Source organism: Castanea sativa, chromosome 6 (assembly GCF_040712315.1).
Source record: "Castanea sativa cultivar Marrone di Chiusa Pesio chromosome 6, ASM4071231v1".
In the NCBI taxonomy this organism is placed as follows: Eukaryota; Viridiplantae; Streptophyta; class Magnoliopsida; order Fagales; family Fagaceae; genus Castanea; species Castanea sativa.
In genome coordinates this window covers 28,282,460-28,301,678 of record NC_134018.1, presented here as the reverse complement: position 1 = coordinate 28,301,678, position 19,219 = coordinate 28,282,460, and the positions used below count along the sequence as shown (strand labels likewise).

Here is a 19,219-nt window from a genome sequence, read left to right as displayed (position 1 = left end):
TCAATTTCTAGTTCTAGGGGTATTTGTGTCATTTTGAGTATTTTAAGGGTATTTATATATTTATATATATATATATATATATATATATATATATATATATATATATATATATATATATATATATATATATGTATGTAGGAGTTGAGAAACCGCTACCGAAAAGAGAGTATATTGTAATGATTACCAAACAAAAAAAAAAAAAAACAAACAAACAAACAAACGGCGGCTACAAAGAGACTTATAATAGCAGTTGAAAATTTGCTACAATAAACCCTCTCTAGTAGCATTTTTTTTGGAAGTGCTACAAAAAAAGACCACTGTTACAGCTTGTCTTTTTGTTAGTGCTTCCCTTAGAAAATTAGTGACTTATGAGCAATTAAAGCTTATGCTTGTTCTTGGCTGGGATTTGAGAGAACAATGAGGGGATGTTGTTTGGGTATAATAAAGGAGCATCAACAAGAAATCCTAAGTGGACAATGTCTCATAATTTGAAGTTGAATTGTGCGAGCTGAGAGCGTAGTTAACTTTTTGGCATACTGGCATGGATTGGTCAGGTGCTTTAGAAGTAATAAAAAGGCAAGATAATTAAGTAGACTAATATTATATATAAAGCCTGTTATCATGTGCAATAAAACTATACATTCTGATCATTATCTCGGAAAGCTATGAAAGAAAATTTTTTTTTTAAAAACGAAGTATTTGACATTTATAAACGAAGTATACGACTAGAGAAACATTTATACAATTCTGGGAAAGGTAACAAAGAAGTGAGAATATGTATCAAAAAAAGAAAAAATTATACACTAACTAGGCACAATGAATTACTCAAAAAGTTCTTTTTACAACCCGATGGCACATTTTCATCATAAATTATGATAGTGGTAAAAAGTGCGGGCAATGCAAGGAGAAGGATGGTGAAAAATGGAACGCCCTAATAAGAAACATAGGGTGAAGGCATCCCGTAAGGCAATGGGCATTGCAACTGAAATCAGAAACAATGACCGTATGCCAGCAGCAAGCCATCTCAAGGCCAATGGAAGTGCAGCAACAAGAAAACAGCAAGTCCACTGCACTGCATTCAACTTCCCAAATTGGGTTTTACTTCCCAAATAATGTATCAACACCGCCTGCGTGACAATAACAACAGTTAAAGTCAGCAAAAGAGAATAGTTTTGAAGGAAAACCCAGAACACTTCCCACTTTACTAGGTCCATGGCATTGAACTGATTAAAGATTTGGCATAGGATAAAAGTGTTGAAGACCATGGTTTTCCGAACGGCATCGTTCATGTCAGTTATTGCTTGACCCTTGAGTTGAAAGAGTAGCAAAATGGAAGCTTGGTATGAGGCTTGAACTGCTATGTTTACCCACACGGCCTTGGTTAGACGTGATTGAGTTCTTTTAGCCGGTTGATTGGTTAGCAGCTCCTCGCTTTTCAACTCCATCTTCATAACTAGGCCACCTAGAAGGCACAGAACCAAATTCATCCACATCAATCCGAATCCTGTTATTGGGGATTCTCCACGAACCATTGTCATCACTAGGCTTATTAACAACCCAGATAAGCACGCAGTGAACTGAAGTTGAATGAACTTCTGAATATTGTGGTAGCAACATCTACCAAACTTCAAAACAGGAACTAATGAACGATAACCTTTAAGGATGATATCAGAAAACTCTTTCACCAATATGGTGCTCTGGGTTTCCTCAATGATCCCTACATCAGCTTCTTTCAGTGCTAGAATGTCAATTGTTGTTGATCCACCAACGAATGCAACTATATGACCCTTTCGCTTCGAGCACTGTATCATGCAAACCTTGTGCTCAGGGAGGCAACTTCCTACCACTGTAGCCCGATCCAATTCCTCCATTTCTTCTCTGGTTTTCAGTTTTCGAATATCTTCGCCTTTAAGTGCCACATTCATTGAACCAGGACTAGAGATTCCCAATTCAAAAGCCATGGCTCTTACTACTGAGAGCTCATCATCTGATACCAACTTGACTCTTACTCCAGCATTTCTTAGAGTTTGCACTACTGATTTAAACTCTTCCCGACATGGGTATTTCAGACCCACTATTGCCAACAAGCTTAAGCCATCTTCTTTGAGTTCTGGGACCTCAATTTTTCTATAAGCAAATGCAATGGGTATAAGACCGCCATCCTCCATATCTTTAATCAGTTTCTTGAACTCTTTCTTCTGACCTTCAATTGCATGACTTTCCCCATTACTGTCATAGTAGTGTGAACACATTTCCAATATAGCTGATGCAGCCCCATCCCAGTGCAAGTGCATAATTTTTCCATCTTCACCTTTTTTCCTCATCAAAGCCCCACTTCCTTTCTTGATACAACTTTTATGGTCAAGAATGTCAAAATAACTTGGAAGATTGACATCTAAGCTGTATCTTTGCTTTGCCCAAGAAATGAGCAAAGCGTTGGTGGGGCTAACAGAAATCTCAGACACACGAAGGGACACATCAATTCCCTGTTTCAAAGCTTCAAGATCATATTGGTCCCCATCGTTTTTGATATCTTTCTCTCCCACAAAAACTTTGCTAACCTCCACCGGTTCACACATTAGCCCACCAGTTGCATCAATGTAGATGACTGTAACCAACCCCATTGTGCCACAAGCTAATAAGTTTTGAGGGTGTGCCCAAGATAGCTGCACCTTTTCCTTCCAGCAATACAGAGACACTGTAATCACAAAAGGCATTCCGTGTTGTATTCCTATTACCACTGATGTAAGAGCACTTGTCAAAATCCAAATCTTTCCTTTGGATTTCAGGGCAATTTTCTCAAAGATTTTCGTCATCGTGTCCACTGAAACATTCCCCTTAAGCTCTGGCAATCCATTACTATTACTGTGGTTACCATGTAGGAGGCGAATTAACACCACAAGACTAATAAGAACAGTGACACAAAGAGCAATCATATCCATGTAAATACTCGGCTTCTCAATCCGACCTTGAAACACTGTCTTCTCATTAGGCTGATCGGTCACCAAGCTCAGCGGCTTGCGCATAGCTGTATTGTCACCAACCGATGTTACAAGCATTCTACCTTTACCCTTAATAACCTTTGAACCTGAGAAGAGAAACGGGTTTCGCTCGTGGTTAATTCTGGATTTCAAAACCTCATCTACCATCAAGTCCTCCCTACTCACTAGCAAACCATCAGCAGGAACACGATCACCCTCCTCCAACAGCACTATGTTACCCACCACAACTTTGGAAATGGAAATCCATTGGGAATTTTCACCCCTTTCAACAAGCACTTCCAATTTTTCCATATTCTTCAACTTCTTCTTCGCCATCTTCCTTTCATGAAGATAGTTCCCTACTGAAGGGAATGCCACAAGCAGGACTAAAGCAACAAGTATTGCAACCCCATCAAGCCACCAATCTTTTCTTCCTTTCTCTATGACACCAGTAACAAAGGACAAGACAGTGGAGACCAGGAGGAGGACATTGGTGCAACTGCCACAAGCTTTCAAGAAGAAGTAAAAGAACCCTTTTTCCTTAACTAAGTTCCATGCTTGATCTTGGCCTCCTTCAATTCCATCCTGTTGAGATTGAGTGAGTAAATAAATTACACCACCATTTCTAATAGCTTAAGCTAACTTAAAGAAAGAGCTGTATATAATATTTAGGCTCAAAATTTGTTTTCTTTAAAATTGCATGAATTTTTATTTAAATTTTTTTTTAAAAAATCCATCCCTAAATTATTAAAACTGTCCTTACAATTTTTATTATATATATATACCCTGACCAATTTCATGTCGCTTGTTTACTTCAAATATATTTTTCTGTAAAACCAAGTCAAACATGTCAGATTTTTAATACTAGATATATTTCAGCCTAGTTAGACAAGTAAGATAACAAAAGTTAGATCACTTGCGGTGCTTGTATAGTAAAAAAATGACTGCATTTTAACCAATCAAATTCACCAATATCAAATTATGTAAAGTTGTGTAAAAATACATAATTTGTATAAATTTGCGCTTGTATTATTTATTTTATATTTAGTTTTTTATTCTTTCTTCTTCGGATGAGGAAAGAGAGTGAATAGTAGTTATTATGTGTGAAAAAAAAACAATTAAAAAAATACAAAAAAATTGATATTCTAATGAAATATAATGTATAATAAATTTTCTAGTGTGGAATATTTTAAAATGAGTATGTAAAATAAAAAAAAATAGATTTTTATACTAAAATATATATAAATTTTTGCACAAACTAATATAAATGCTCTTCGCTAGTAGGAGGAAAGCTATGATAAAAAGTATTAACATTTTTAATAGTTTAGAAATGGTAATAATTATCACACCTTATTGCATATTTACCCTACACACTATTACGCGGGTTGAAATCAACTTTTTAAAATATAATTTCAAAAGGAGTATGCACAGTGTACAATAGCAACGCTTAACAAAGACTTTTTTGTTTAGAAATTTTATAAAATAAAAAAAAAATCTTGTAACTTAGACCTGTTTGTTTTGACGTTTTATCGGGTTTGTTTTACAATAAAATATTTAGTCAAAAATAAAATATTTACAGTTAACTAACTTTAAGATTTATGTAAAATATTTTACATTTAAAATTTTAGTAACATTTGTTCTCAAGCTCTCGTCCCAATACTTGAATTGATGGACAGTACCGCTCCTTAGTGGAAGGTCAAATGGTTCGAATGAATCATTGGTATTGCCAATTAGTTTGTAGTGCTCTATATGGGGAATTAATTAATAACGGTAGCATTAATAAGTTAATAATGATAGTATTTAATTAATTAGGTAAACACGTAGCAAGTTTTTATTGGTGGAGTATATAGTGGAGCAAGAAAAGTGGGACAGAAGATTTGAACTCTTATATGTGGTGTACAATCACAGTGCCTAACAATCAATTTATTGGGTGTACCTGAAAGTGAATGGGTGAGTTGGGAATTGATAAAGGAAGAGGATCTGATGGTAGTTTGGATGGTTGGTGGAGTTGCGGTGAGTTGGTGTTTGTCAGATCAGGTGGTGATTGTGAGATTGTAAAATTCTTTTACTTTGCTAAAATATACTCGTTTTTTTTTTTTACTGTAAAATGAAAAAATATTTTGCGTTAATTAATTGGCTCTTTTTAATATTTTCAACGGAATCAAATCCACCTCCATCTTCAAGACTTCAACTTAAAAATAAAAAAATAAAATTTAAATGAAAAATAAATTAAAAAAGTAAGAAATTTGTAAAACTTACTGTGCAAACTTTAAGAAAGAAAGAAAACAATACTTATATTATATATGCAAAAGGTTTATTACCTCCGAATTAGAACGCAGGAGTGCAAGAACCGAGTCAACGCCGCCGAGTCTTCCAAGACCGTTCAAGTCCCTCTGTTTCACAATTTTCACAATCTCAGCAACTTTCTCCGAAAAGGCCTGTTCAGAGTGAACGTCGATTACATGAAAGGAGGGGGTTCTTTCAAGTATTTCAGAGGAAGCCGGTGGTTCTTTCGGTAAAGGAGATTCTTGGTCATCAGGGGTTTTCTTGAGAGTGATGAAAATGCCTACATATAAACTTTTACGCCAAAAGCGGCCGTACTTAGGTGAAGTAGTGGTGGTGGTAATGAGTAAGCCAGCACCCAAAGTCTGAGCCTCAGTATCATAAGCTTGATTGGTGTTTGACTCGAACATTTTTCTGGGTTTGTTTTGTTGGCTAAAAGTAGAAAATCCAAGAAGATGACACAGTCAGAATCAAAGCTATGTATGTTTTTTTTTGTTTTTTTTTTTTTTAGAAGAAGCTATGACTATTTGGAGGTTTGGAAATAATCCGGTTTTAATAATTGAGAATGACTAGAAACAATTATACTTCAAAAAGAAAAATTCTTTCTGTTTTCAAAACACATCTTTCTGATTTTGGCTCAGCCTAAAGAAAAGAACGTTATAGATATACCTTCCTTAATTTCTCTCTCTGATGGAACACAATGCAACCTGGCCTAAATTTATTGAAGATATGATACAAGTAAATTAAGGACTTCCGAAGTGACCGAGAAATTTAATTGGGTAAATAATTTTTTCTTTTCTTTTTTTTTTTTTTTTTTGGCTGAATGTTGGGTAAATAATTACGCACCCAACTATCCAAAGTCTTGATTGGAACTAAGGGCTTAGAAGTAGAACTCATCCTTATCTTGTTACGCGTCTTGGAAAATAGATATATAAAAGAGACAAATTTTTGCATTCAAAAGCCTGCAGACTACTCTTGTGGGTCTGATCCCATATATAAATTATAATATATTCAGCTAGTTCACTTTTTCGTGAGGCAAATAGTGAACGAGAATGATCAACCATTACTTTGTCGACGCGTATGAGGTTGTTGAATATTTGATTTATGATTTAGCACAGCAAAAACCAATAAGAGTAGCGAATAATTAATGGAATGTAAAAGTTTTACGTCTCCTGCGGCGTATACAATCTTTGATCTAAATTCCAAACTTCATTAAGTCAATTCCCTACGGGGCTATCAGTGTAGTTTGCTTTGGGATAATCTCATCTCACGCCGTTTTATTGGATTAATTAGAATGTTTGGCATTGATTGAAAGTTTACGGGCATAATGTTTGACAGAGGCTGTGTGTCCGCCTGGGAATCGCGTTTTGTGCTTCTCACAGCTGCGTTTTCATTTTTTTTCTTTTTTTTTCAACCGCAGTTGTTGACTTTTCTTCCGTGTACCATACACCTCAGTGGGTTCCGTGCACTGTTCACGAGACCCACAAACTTTACTTACCAGCAACTTTTTCATTAAAAATGGGTCATACAGCATTATTCACACATTTAAAAATTATTTTGCTACAATATTTTCAGTTTTCAGCTATATCCAAATAGACCATGTATATCACTATATATGCCACATTTAACTAATGAAATTCGCTGACCAAAAAAAAAGTTTTAATCCAAGGTTAGGGTTAGTGATTCGTGAAGATCGAATACCGTTGGTACCCAATGCCAGGAACAGAGCCATAATTTTGTGTTAGAAGGGGCTGAGATATGAACAAATAAATTCATGAAAAGATCTATTGTTACAAGTGTAAAACTTACTAATTCAAAGATCATTTGAAGCGTAGATGAGAATTTGCAAGTGTGTGTATATATATATATAATCTGAAATATAACATTTATTATTGTTAGGCTTCTTTTGTGCCATTTTAGCCAATCACATCATTCACTTATCTTCTACTTCTTCTTTTTTTCTCATTTTTAACTTTTATTCTTCCTATTATAATAAATAAAAATAATAATAATAAAACTTTTTTTCTCCCTTTTAGTCCACATTTACTGTTACATTTCCTCCACATTTCCCCTCCTTCTCTACCTCTTTATCTTCTCACTACTCTCTACTTTACTGTTACACTTCCTTCATCCCTTTCTCTTTCTTATATTTCTACTCTCTCTTTCCCATTTTATTTTGTATAAATTTGATATCATTTCTCCCATTTAATCCTTATTTATCACACAAAATATCTGTGAGTACTCTCTCTCTCTCTCTCTCTCTCTCTCTCTATATATATATATATATATATATATACACACACACACATATTCACTTTCTTTTGGTGGATTTTTGTTTCTTCTTTTAATTCTGATTAAAGTTGATTATTATTATTTGTTGAATATTTGTTTTGGTCTTGTGCTTTTTTTATTTCCCTTTAATCACTCCAACAAAATGTTTTTTAGCGACGAATTTTAGTGAGGAAAATTTTTTCGTCACTGAAAACTTACATTTAGCAACAAAATTTATAATCTATCACTAAATATGAAAAAATAATAACCTTTAGAATTTCGTCGCTAAAAATGAAAAAATAATAACATTTAGTGATGAAATTGAAATTTCGTCGCTATTTGTTGATCTGAAACAAGGGTGTCAAAATGAAAAAGTAGGGCACGAATTTAATTAGTCTACATCGACGAAATTTTTCATCATTGAAACTTTAAGTTTTTAGCGACGAGATAATTTCGTCGCTATAGGAATTTGAGTTTGAGTTAATACATAGATTTTTTGGAAATGGGAATTTCAGTTTCTATCAAAACACAATCTACATGACTATGACTTTGAATATGCTTACCAATTGTTTGAGTAATAAATTATTATAAAGTCTAACTTTTATTCCTTTAGCTTCATTTTAATTTTGGTTAAGATAACATTGTAATTTTGTAATGAGTTTTCATTATAATTATGATAATCTTCTTATTCCTTAAGAGATGAGACATTTGAAACTTATAAAGTTTAGTTGTATATTTGGCAAATATAGCACAGTACAACAAAAGTAAGAAGAATATGGTTCATCTTAAAAAAATATAAACTAAACACAACAAATAATAGAATGGTATATTTGTAGAGATAAAAAGATAAAAAAAAATACTTGTAGAAATATTTTTAAAAAGATAGATAAAACTTGGAGTAATTGTTGCTCTTTATATATTATACCCCATTACATAATGTTTATTTATTCCCACGCATCGTGTTGGTCTATGGCTAGTGTGCATAATTGATGCATATACAGTAAATAGTTGTTTTTAAACTACTAGTAGCACCTGGAAACTAAAAAGAACGTATACAAGGACTATACCTTTTTGGATAAATGAGAAATAATTCTCAATCTCTTATCCTTTCACTAAAATTGATACATCTTGTAGACGTCAAAATTTCTTAGTTTGAAATAAATCAAACAAGTAAAATAGTTTTACAAATGTGAATTTGTATTGATGAATATGTGGTACAATTCTCTAAAATTACAAAAGAGTGATCCTCTGATTCGATCTCCTTAAAAGAATTGTTGATTAGAATTGTAATAATGTGATTTTAACTCAAACACCAAATATCCTTCAATTTGGCTAAAGGATGGATCAAAAACCCTTGAAACAAAATCACAATGAATATCTAGCTATGAGCTTGTTAGAAATTATTTGTTCTTCGTGTTCTTCATCTTTGAAGGTTTTGCGATGGAAGTTCTTTGGGGCTTTTAAGGCTTGAATCTAGAGAGCTTCACTGATTTACAATTTCTTGAAGTTTTTGGAGGCTTTTGAGCTTGATTCCAACAAACTTTACGATCTAGGAAGCTATTTTGAATGTTTCTGCTTCGAATGTTCTTCAATTTTAAGGTTGAAGTTCTTAAACTCTTTGAGGCTTGATTCCTACAGAGCTTCTATACTTCCAAGTGCTTTTGAATCTTCTTTGATGCTGCTTGTGCTCTGGATGTCTTGGTGTCTACAAATGCCTTTGGAATGCTTCTATTTATTGGAGTTTGGGGGTGGGTAAGCGACACGTGGCGAAATTTGATTGGTGACATGTGTCACAATCTGATTGAAGGAGCTTTAAGATTTTTTATCCAAGACACGTGGCATCTTTTAATTGGTCACAATATTTTGATTTTCAAGGTGACACATGTAAACACCCGATTAGACTACCTATGTCATTGCTTACAAGTGTCGAATTGCTTATGTCATTTCTTACACACGCCGATGTGTGATTGGTTTTTTGCATGCATTTTATGTCCCTATTTCAACGACACTTGGCAAATTTCTGTTGGTTTCTGAATAGTGGTGGCAAAACCTAGTAGCAGTACATGGCGTTTTGTAATTAGCCATACTTTGTGGACTTGGTAGCATGATGTGTCAACTGTTGATAGGTCAGGAATTTTCCCTCTCTAGAGTCTCTCTCTCTCTCTCATAGATGGGATTTGGGTTACCAATAAAGTTGAGTAACAGAAAGTTTATATCATTAGATTATAGAACATATGGTCCATTTTTGCCTATTTTTGAATTAAGCAATTAGAAACAAGATCCGAGCTTCCTTAGAATTCAATTTGCATAAAAATATGTATGCTCTATTTCATAATACCTTGGCTGCATTTATACGTAGAGAGATGATAGCAATGTTCAAAAACTAAAATCAAGGAATAAACTAGCACCCAATGTTAAATTAAAGGACTAAGAGCATTCGCATCTGAAATCTTCAAACTATTTTATTTTACCATCTCAAAACCTACTTTATTATTTATACCATATCATTTTACAACACTCCCAACATCCCAACTTTTATTTTCCTATTCTACTCAATAAAATAATATTTCTACACAACAAAATAATGTATCCCAAAATCACCATCATTTACAATACAACACATTATTTATTCTTTCTCTCTCATTGTTCTGTTCAAGAACAACCACAAACCCATAGCAAGCAAAACCCAGACCCACGATGGCAAACCCACGGCCACAATCAATAAACACCACCAACCACAAACCCAAAACAACAAACTCGTCCACCACTCCACCACTCACCACAAACCCATACCACCGAACCAACCAACCAGCCACCACCACTGAAAATCTAAAGAACACCACCCGCGGCGGCAAACCTAGACCCAGACCCATGGCAAACCCAAACAATCAAAACCCACCCATAGCAAACCCCATCAAAACTCACCCATAGCAAACTCCCATCAAAAGCCATTCCAAAAATCCAACACAATCCCACAGAACAAACCCATATGAAAGATACCACGCTGCCGCAACCCATTGGCCTAAAACCCAAACCCACAACTGCACCAATCCATGTCGCCGCCATCAACCAGAGAGAGAGAAAGCAAGCCACATCGGCTACTGTCAACTAGGCCAATCTGCAACAAGAAAGAAGATAAGTAATGGGAGTGGTGGCTCGCTGTGATGTGGTGGCTATGGGTTTTGGGTTTGAAGAGAGAAGGAAGAGAGCAGAGAAATAACGAGAGAGAGGAGAGAGAAAGTGTTGGAATTGTTTAATAAAAAGTAGGAGAGAGAGAGAGAGAGAGAGAGAATTAAATAATAATATTTTAGTTTACCATTCAACTATAGTGCAATTCTACCTTTAGTAATTGCACTGTAGCACAATTGCAAATTTTTTTGCAATTATTGGTTTTTACAAGTTCTGATAGAGTGGGAATTTTGGGCTTAAATGCTAAAATATGCTTACATTTGGCATTTGGGATGCAAATGCTCTAAGTGGCTGAAATAAAGGAACCAAATACTAAAGTTAAAATTAAGGACTCAACACTCCTAGGACTCTATTAGGATAATATACTAACGTTACAATTCAAAACAAGTTAAAAATAAAATACTAACTGGTAAGCATAAGTTCTTAAAAAAAAAAAAAGATAAGCATAAGAGCGGCATATATGATGTGTGTGTGTGTATATATTTCTTTCTTTCTTTCTTTTTTCCATTGAGTCGAGGGAGCCATTGCCCCCCAAGCCATAACATAGCTTCGTCCATGCCCAAAGCCCAGCGGCCAAGTCTTGGAGAATGGAGGGATAACCTGAGAATTAATACCCAAATCCATGTCCCAACTGAATTGGCTAAGAGTGACTTGAGAAATGGTCTTGCTGCAGAATGTCAGGGTATGAGGACAAGTGGGCCCATAAGTGACCTAAGACCCTTACAGAAGGGAATGTCATGAAATAAGCCCAAAATAGCCCAACCCATTTGTATAAAGGAGTTAGAAGAAGCTGGAGAAACCTAGAACCTTCGCTGGGCATTTCAATGAGAAGAGAGAACATGGCAGAATGAAGAAGAGGAGAAAAGCTAATGGGTAAAGCAGAGAAAAGCAAAGCACAATGAAAAAGTGAGAGAAACAACAGGGGAGACTTCCCAAGTCCCAACTACAGAAGACAAACTAACAAATAAAGTAATGTAAAGCTAGGTACTTCAATGAGAAAGCATAGAAGAAATAAACATGTTGTGGGGAAAAAAAAAAAAAAGAAGATAAAATTCCTAGATATCAAACGCTGCTGAACACCCAATGTTGTATCATTGTATCAATACTTAAAATTTTCAATTTTTAGTTTTCATGCAACTGAAAATAAACCTTTTGATAAGCTTTATTGTTATCAAGAAACTGAAATTCAAACCTTATACCTTTTGATTAGTTAGGATGCTTTGTTGGTAACTAAGTCATTTATATTAACTAATTTATTTATATATTTTCTTGATATACGGCTATATATGATTTCTTTTGCTCTTATTCTCATATTATTTTTAAAATTTAAATATAAACATTAAAAATAATAAACTTTTTTTTATTACTATTTGAATTATTCATCTAATAGAATTTCTTTTTGTCATTACTTTCAAACTCGGGTCTAAAAGTCTTTCAATAATTGATTTATAATTACATTGTGCAACTATTAAAAATATTTTTAATAGTTGTTTTGACACTACACTAAGATTGTTGAGGCTTAAACATCTTCACGGACCACGGCTTAAACCACTAGATAATAGTAGTAATACTATATATGGATTGAAGAGATTGTTATCATTTACGATGGTAGGGATTTTTTTTTTCTTTGTTTTATTTTAATCACTCCTAAGGTATTTTGGTAATTTGTGAGGTCTAGGGGTATATTGGACATTATAGGGATATTTATGTCATTTTCTAGCTCTAGGGGTATTTGTGTCATTTTGAGTGTTTTAGGGGTATTTTGGTTATTAGGGTGTTAGTTTTCTGCATAGGAATATAAAAAACAAAACAAAAAGGACTAAATTTTGTGGTTTTGTATTTAGAAAACACCTATAGAAGCAAATACATACATATACATATATATATATATATATATATATATATATATATATATATATATATAGGAGTTGAGAAACCGCTACCAAAAAAAAAAAAAAGTATATTGTAATGATTACAAAAAAAAAAAAAAAAAACTGCAGCTACAAAGAGACTTATAATAACATTTGAAAATTTGCTACAATAAGCCCTCTCTAGTAGCATTTTTTTTTTTAAGTGCTACAAAAAAAGACCACTGTTATAATTTATCTTTTTTGTAGTGCTTCACTCTTAGAAAATTAGTGAATTATGAGCAATTAAAGCTTATGCTTGTTCTTGGCTGGGATTTGAGAGAACAATGAGAGGATGTTGTTTGGGTATAATAAAGGAGCATCAACAAAAAATCCTAAGCGGACAATGTCTCATAATTTGAAGTTGAATTGTGTGAGCTGAGAGCGTAGTTAACTTTGTGGCATACTGGCATGGATTGGTAAGGTGCTTTATAAGTAATAAAAAGGCAAGATAATTATGTAGACTAATATTATATATAAAGCCTGTTATCATGTGCAATAAAACTATACATTCTGATCATTATCTCGGAAAGCTATGAAAAAAAAAAAAAAATTTTAAAAAGGAAGTATTTGACATTTATAAATATACGACGACTAGAGCAACATTTACACAATTCTGGGAAAGGTAACAAAGAAGTGAGAATATGTATCAAAAAAAAGAAAGAAAAAATTATAGATAAATTAGGCACAATGAATTACTTAAAAGTTTTATTTACAACCCGATGGCACATTTTCATCATAATTGATGATAGTGGTAAAAAGTGCAGGCAATGCAAGGAGAAGGATCGTGAAAAATGGAACGCCCAAATAAGAAACATAGGGTGAAGGCATCCCGTTAGGCAATGGCATTGCAAGTGAACTCAGAAGCGATGACCGTATGCCAGCAGCAAGCCATCTCAAGGCCAATGGAAGTGCAGCAACAAGAAAACAGCAAGTCCATTGCACTGCATTCAACTTCTCAAATTGGGTTATACTTCCCAAATAATGTATCAACACCGCCTGCACGACAATAACATCAGTTAAAGTCAGCAAAAGAGAATAGTTTTGAAGGAAATCCCAGAACACTTCCCACTTTACTAGGTCCATGGCATTGAACTGATTAAAGATTTGGCATAGGATAAAAGTGTTGAAGACCATGGTTTTCCGAACAGCATCGTTCATGTCAGTTATGGCTTGACCCTTGAGTTGAAAGAGTAGCAAAATGGAAGCTTGGTATGAGGCTTGAATTGCTATGTTTACCCACACGGCCTTGGTTAGAAGTGATTGAGTTCCTTTAGCCGGTTGATTGGTTAGCAGTTCCTCGCTTTTTAACTCCATCTTCATAACTACGCCACCTAGAAGGCACAGAACCAAACTCATCCACATCAATTCGAATCCTGTTATTGGGGATTCTCCACGAACCATTGTCATCACTAGGCTTATTAACAACCCAGATAAGCACGCAGTGAACTGAAGTTGAATGAACTTCTGAATATTGTGGTAGCAACATCTACCAAACTTCAAAACAGGAACTAATGAACGATAACCTTTTAGGGTGATATCAGAAAACTCTTCCACCAATTTGGTGCTCTGGGTTAACTCAATGATCCCTACATCAGCTTCTTTCAGTGCTAGAATGTCAATTGTTGTTGATCCACCAACGAATGCAACTATATGACCCTTTCGCTTCGAGCACTGTATCATACAAACCTTGTGCTCAGGGAGGCAACTTCCTACCACTGTAGCCCTATCCAATTTCTCCATTTCTTCTCTGGTTTTCAGTTTTTGAATATCTTCGCCTTTTAAGTGCCACATCTGTTGAACGAGGATCAATGATTCCCAATTCAAAAGCCATGGCTCTTACTACTGAGGGATGATCACCTGATACCAACTTGACTCTTACTCCAGCTTTTCCTAGAGCTTGCACTGCTGATTTAAACTCTTTCTGACATGGGTATTTCAGACCCACTATTGCCAACAAGCTTAAGCCATCCTCTTTTGAGTTCTTGGACCTCAATTTTTCTATAAGCAAATGCAATGGGTATAAGACCTTTATCCTCCATAACTTTAATCCGTTTCTTGAACTCTTTCTTCTGACCTTCAATTGCATGACTTTCCCCATTGCTGTCATAGTAGTGTGAACACATTTCCAATATAGCTGATGCAGCCCCATCCCAGTGCAAGTGCATAATTTTTTCATCGTCACATTTTTTCCTCATCAAAGCCCCACTTCCTTTCTTGATACAACTTTTATGGTCAAGAATTTCAAATTTACTTGGCAGATGGACATCTGAGCTGCATCTTTTCTTTGCCCAAGAAATGAGCAAAGCATTGGTGGGGCTAACAGAAATCTCAGACACACGAAGGGACACATCAATTCCCTGTTTCAAAGCTTCAGGAGGATCATATTGGTCCCCATTGATTTTGATATCTTTCTCTCCCACAAAAACTTCGCTAACCTCCACCGGTTCACACATTAGCCCACCAGTTGCATCAATGTAGATGACTGTAACCAACCCCATTGTGCCACAAGCTAATAAGTTTTGAGGGTGTGCCCCAGATAGCTGCACCTTTTCCTTCCAGCAATACAGAGACACTGTAATCACAATAGGCATTCCGTGTTGTATTCCTATTACCACTGCTGTAAGAGCACTTGTCAAGATCCAAATCTTTCCTTTGGATTTCAGGGCAATTTTCTCAAAGATTTTCGTCATCGTGTCCACTGAAACATTCCCCTTAAGCTCTGGCAATCCATTACTATTACTGTGGTTACCCTGTAGGAGGCGAATTAACACCACAAGACTAATAAGAACAGTGACACAAAGAGCAATCCTATCCATGTAAATACTCGGCTTCTCAATCCGACCTTGAAACACTGTCTTCTCATTAGGCTGATCGGTCACCAAGCTCAGCGGCTTGCCCATAGCTGTATTGTCACCAACCGATGTTACAAGCATTCTACCTTTACCCTTAATAACCTTTGAACCTGAGAAGAGAAACGGGTTTCGCTCGTGGTTAATTTTGGATTTCAAAACCTCATCTACCACCAAGTCCTCCCTACTCACTAGCAAACCATCGGCAGGAACACGATCACCCTCCTTCAACCGCACTATGTTACCCACCACAACTTTGGAAATGGAAATCCATTGGGAATTTTCACCCCTTTCAACAAGCACTTCCAATTTTTCCATATTCTTCAACTTCTTCTTCGCCATCTTCCTTTCATGAAGATAGTTCCCGACTGAAGGGAATGCCACAAGCAGGACCAAAGCAACAAGTATTGCAACCCCATCATGCCACCCATCTTTTCTTCCTTTCTCTATGATACCAGTAACAAAGGACAAGACAGTTGAGACCAGGAGGAGGACATTGGTGTAACTGCCACAAGCCTTCGAGAAGAAGTAAAAGAACCCTTTTTCCTTAACTGAGTTCCATGCTTGATCTTGGCCTCCTTCAATTCCATCCTGTTGAGATTGAGTGAGTGAGTAAATAAATTACACCACCATTTCTAATAGCTTAAGCTAACTTAAAGAGAAAGAGCTGTATATAATATTTAGGCTCAAAATTTGTTGTCTTTAAAATTGCATGAATTTTTATTTAAATTTTTTTTTTAAAAATCCATCCCTAAATTATTAAAATTGTCCTTACAATTTTTATTATATATATACATACCCTGACCAATTTCATGTCACTTGCTTATAATTTTCAGTAAAACCAAGTCAAACATGTCAGATTTTTAATACTAGATATATTTCGGCCTAGTTAGACAAGTAAGATAACAAAAGTTAGATCACTTGCGGTGCTTGTATAGTAAAAAAATGACCACATTTTAACCAATCAAATTCACCGATATCAGATTATGTAAAATTGTGTAAAAATAAATAGTTTGTATAAATTTACACTTGTATTATTCATTTTACATTTAGTTTTTTATTCTTTCTTTATTTCTCTTCGAATGAAGGAAGAAAGTAAAGAGTAGTTATTGTGTGTGAAAAAAAACAATTAAAAAATACAAAAAAAAAAATTGACATTCTAATGAAACGTAGTGTATAATAAATAATTTGATGTGGGGTATTTTAAAAAGTGAGTAGGTAAAATAGAAAAAATAAGTTATTATATTAAAATATACATAAATTTTTGCACAAACTAATATAAATGCTCTTAGCTAATTGGTGGGAGGTCAATTAGCTTGTAGAGCTCTATGGCATGTACAATTACAGTGCCTAAAGGAAGGGGATCTGATGGTAGTTTGGGTGGTTGGTGGAGTTGCGGTGAGTTGGTCTCTGCCAGATCAGGCGGCCGTTGTGAGATTGTAAAATTTTTTTATTTTGCTGAAATATACTCTCTTTTTTTAACTGTAAAATGAAAAAAATATTTTCCGTTAATTAATTGGCCCTTTTTAAATCAAATACACCTCCATCTTCAATACTTCAACTTAAAAATAAAAAATAAAATAAAATTTAAATGAAAAATAAATAAAAAAGTAAAAAAATTTAAAACTTACTGTTCAAACTTTAAGAAAGAAAGAAAGAAAACAATACTTATATATGCAAAAGGTTTATTACCTCCGAATTAGAACGCAGGCGTGCAAGAACCCAGTGGTCCCAGTCATCGCCGCCGAGTCTTCTAAGACGGTTCAAGTCCTTCTGTTTCACAATTTTCACAATCTCAGCAACTGTCTCCTGAAAGGGCTGTTCATCATCTACATGATCTATGTCCCTCCCATTATCAGAGTAAACGTCGATTAGTATTTCAGAGGCAGCTGGTGGTTCTTCCGGTAAAGCAACATAAGATGGTGATGACAGTGGAGATTCTTGTTCATCGGGGGTTTTCTTGAGAGTAATGAAAATGCCTACATATAAACTTTTACGCCAAAAGCGACCGTACTTAGGTGAAGTAGTAGCAGTAGTAGTGGTGGTAATGAGTAAGCCAGCACCCAAAGTCTGGGCCTCGGTATCACAAGCTTGATTGGTGTTTGACTCGAACATTTTTCTGGGTTTGTTTTGTTGGCTAAAAGTAGAAAATCCAAGAAGATGACACAATCAGAATCTATGTATGTTTCTTTTTTACGGTGACCTGGGTTTAGCTTAGACTGCTTAGCGAAAACCGTTGGCCTATACAAATAGATACAAATTCCGTTTGGATACAAATTTATAGAAAAATCCCAGCTTTCCGCGTTTTGGCTTTTTTTTTTTTTTTTTTTTAGTTGTCAGTTTTCGCATTATTATATGCACTATTCAGTGGTTCCTGTACTGTGTAGGAGACTTACAAACTTCTCTTTTCAACTAAATTTTTATTAAAAATTGGTCTTATGGTATTATTCATATTTTTAAAAATTATTTTACTACAGTGTTTTCTATTTTCTATTTTTAGCAAAATAAACGCTATTTAAACAGGCCCTAAGCCTCCGTTTGGAAAGCTTGTTTTGCACGTTACCAATAGAAACTTATTTTTTTGGTGGGTCCCGCGCACTGTTTACAAGACCTACAAGTGCCTTCATTAAGCAATTTTTTCTTTAAAATTAGATCTTACTGCACTATTCACATATTTAAAAATTATTTTACTATAATATTTTCAGTTTTCAGTTTTTAACAATAAATTTCCTAGAAATTTAATTGGGTAAATAATTACGCTAATAATTAATTAGAGGAAAAGACCCAACTTTCCAAAGTCTTGATTGGAACTAAGGGCTTAGAAGTAGAACTCATCCTCATCTTGTTACGCGTCTTGGAAAATATATATATAAAATAATAAAAGAGACAAATTTTTGCATTCAAAAGCCTGCAGAGTAGTCTTGTGGGTCTGGTCCCATATTTAAATTACAATATATTCAGCTGGTTCCACTTTTTCTTGAGGCAAATAGTGAACGAGAATGACCAACCATTACTCGTCGACGCGTATGAGGTTGTTGAGCACAGTGGAATATTTGATTTATGATTTATCACAGCAAAAACCAATAAGAGTAGTGAATAATTATTAGAATGTAAAAGTTTTACGTTCCTTGCGGGTTACATAATCTTTGATCTGAATTCCAAACTTCATCAGACCCAACTTCTTTCTTAGAAAAATGCCCAAATTAGATGATGTCCAATGATATCAAGACACGTGTCAAAGGTGTTAAAACGTGAAAAAACAACCATCAACAAATACCATAGATATCAGGCCTTTGGAGTTCTTTTTCATTTGTTTAAGCAACAAGATTAAATGATAAATCCACTCCAATTATGATGAAATTCACCAGCATTTTTTCTCCCTATGACACAAGAATACTGATACCATGAACACTGGTAATACGGTTTTTATATTCAGGAAATATCTTTGAAATTACAAACAGGACTTTTCCATCAATTATGCATAGAAATTCAGACCAATGTATGGACTGACTTATTTTAAGTCAGTCCATACGCGGTTCATAGTACATTTAACTTTTAAATGCCTTTTTTGATAATCCCATGACATTCAATTTGGTTAGATGTTTGGCATTGATTGGAAATTTACAGGGATATTTTTAAGATGCTTTAATTGTTTATTATCTTTCCCACAAGTATTATTCTGTATTTAACCTGAGAAAATGGTGGGAAAAGAGGGTATGAATCAAGGATAGGCCTA

The 19,219-nt window shown here is 34.7% G+C and overlaps 1 protein-coding gene and 1 pseudogene across 1 annotated transcript; both read right to left on the bottom strand.

Annotated features, from left to right (window-relative positions):
- Positions 1–726: 726 nt before the first annotated feature.
- LOC142639229 (calcium-transporting ATPase 12, plasma membrane-type-like) lies at positions 727–6,151 on the bottom strand. The gene is made up of 2 exons (XM_075813362.1): positions 5,303–6,151; positions 727–3,566 (listed from the first exon to the last, which is right to left on the bottom strand). The coding sequence occupies exons 1-2, from the start codon at positions 5,672–5,674 to the stop codon at positions 864–866; spliced, it is 3,075 nt and encodes a 1,024-aa protein (XP_075669477.1). The 5' UTR covers positions 5,675–6,151; the 3' UTR covers positions 727–863.
- Positions 6,152–13,184: 7,033 nt separating this feature from the next.
- On the bottom strand, positions 13,185–17,735 carry LOC142639228 (calcium-transporting ATPase 12, plasma membrane-type-like; annotated as a pseudogene).
- Between the last annotated feature and the right edge of the window lie 1,484 nt (positions 17,736–19,219).

Excerpts from the sequence above, each read along its gene's own strand:
- LOC142639229 (XM_075813362.1), bottom strand. The coding sequence starts at position 5,674 with ATGTTCGAGTCAAACACCAATCAAGCTTATGATACTGAGGCTCAGACT. Across the intron at positions 3,567-5,302 it reads TCCTGCGTTCTAATTCGGAG|GATGGAATTGAAGGAGGCCA; the intron begins GTAATAAACCTT and ends CAATCTCAACAG.